Source organism: Pundamilia nyererei, unplaced genomic scaffold (genome assembly GCF_000239375.1).
Source record: "Pundamilia nyererei isolate P.nyererei 1_Seehausen unplaced genomic scaffold, PunNye1.0 scaffold00048, whole genome shotgun sequence".
NCBI lineage: Eukaryota > Metazoa > Chordata > Actinopteri > Cichliformes > Cichlidae > Pundamilia > Pundamilia nyererei.
The window spans coordinates 12,653-14,420 of record NW_005187449.1 but is presented as its reverse complement, the minus strand read 5'-3'; the positions used below and the strand labels follow the sequence as shown (position 1 = coordinate 14,420).

Below are 1,768 nucleotides of genomic sequence, written 5' to 3'. Positions count from 1 at the left end.
AGTTACTATTTTAAAGTAACTTACCCAACACTGGAAACCACACAGCTTTTACCCTGCTCACTTCCTGGACAAAGAGAATTAATTTGTCAAGTGAGATGCATTCATTCCCTTTTCTGCAGGTTTGTGAGCTCAACTATCACTGTTTAGGTTACATTGATGAAAGTAGTTCTCTCTTGCAGGTCGCAGGATTTGTCTTGGAGAGAGTCTGGCCAGGATGGAGCTCTTCCTCTTCTTCACCACCCTCCATTTCCATTTCACTCCTGCACCTGGAGTTTCAGAGAATGAATTAGATCTGACTCCAGCTGTGGGTTTTACTCTCAGCCCTTCACCTCACAAACTGTGTGCTGTTTCCAGAATGTGAGGAACAGATATTCTCTAAAAACATATCTTGCTCTGGTTAAAAGATTCACCTCAGTTGTGTCATGATCCTGGGCCATGTTGGCCCAGCAGTCTTAGTATTCATGTCTTTTTGTATTTTGTTCCTTAATTGATTTCCCCTTGTGACTTTTATCCCCTGTGTGCCCCTCTATGTATCTGTGAGCCCTCGTCTCCCCTCATGTTTTATTCCATGTTTTCCCCAGCCTGTTATGTCTGTTTTCTCCCCGTGCTCTCTCTCCTCCTGTCTGAACCTCTGTGTACTTCCTGTTTTACTTTGACAGTCTCCTGTCAGTGTTGCATTTACTCCTGCCGTGTCTTGTTATGATTATCAGTGTCACCTGTGTTCCCCGTGTGTTCCCACTTCCCTCGTTAACCCTCTGTGTATTTATGTCTGCGTCTCCCTCAGTTTGGCGTCGTGTTCTCCCTCATGCTATGTGCGATTCTCCCCGTGTCTCCTGGTATGCATTATAATTAGCTTTTCCCAGTTTAGTTTTGTATTGCTTGTATTCTATTTTCCAGCAATAAAGCTGTGCTTTTGAGTTCAAGTTCTGTCCCCGTGAGTTTGCGTTTGGGTCCAATCCCCGCCTGCCACACAGCCGAAACATGACAAGTTGTTTCCAAAATGATCTGACTCCAGTTGTGGGCATTACTCTCAGCCCTTCTATTCACAAATTATTTGCTGTTTCCCAAATGTGAGGAAGAGATGCTCTTTAAAAGCTGTTGTTGCCCTGTGAAAATAAATCAGCCCAGTTTTTTTCAGAATATTGCCTTCTGTCATTTTGTGTCCTTTATTTCAGAGTCACTGATTTACAAAATGTTTAGTTAATTTGCTCCTTTTTGTTTCAAGGAAATTTTATTAGCCCAGTCTCATGTAGGTAAAGATGTCACATTTGCCTGTTTGCTTTAGAATAGTCTCTGAATAGCTGTCTGTAAAGTTTTGACTGACAATAAAGGCAGAATGTTTTGATCACTTAAAAATGCTACATCAGCACATGTATCATTTTCTCACTTGCTCTTAAAGATAATAATAATAATAATAATAATAATAATAATAATAATAATAATACATGTTATTTATAAAGCACCTTTCAAGACACCAAAGGACACTATACAATAGATAAAAACACATAATAGAACAATGGCAAAAGCACAAGATAAAATTAACAAACAGTGGGTTGACAGTGAATATGCAGATTTGAACAGATGGGTTTTGAGTTGAGATTTTAACTGGGGGAGAAAACCAATGTTTCTTATATCTGGGGGTAGAGAGTTCCACAGCCTGGGAGAAATGTTCCCTCTAATTTTTCATGTGTCTGAAGCGAACACACAAACTCCCTGAGCGGTCCCTTGGACCACTGTGAGCAACAGCAGACATGTGCACTGTGGTCAC

General features: G+C 40.7%; 1 protein-coding gene across 1 annotated transcript in view; it reads left to right on the top strand.

The window, feature by feature from the left end:
* Positions 1-361, top strand: part of LOC102205707 (cytochrome P450 2K1-like) — an 8,192-nt gene extending 7,831 nt beyond the window's left edge. Inside the window, exon 9 of the mRNA XM_005732691.1 lies at positions 180-361. Within this exon, the coding sequence (XP_005732748.1) occupies positions 180-361 (182 nt within the window). The remainder of the gene's footprint in view (positions 1-179) is intronic.
* The last annotated feature ends 1,407 nt before the right edge of the window (positions 362-1,768 follow it).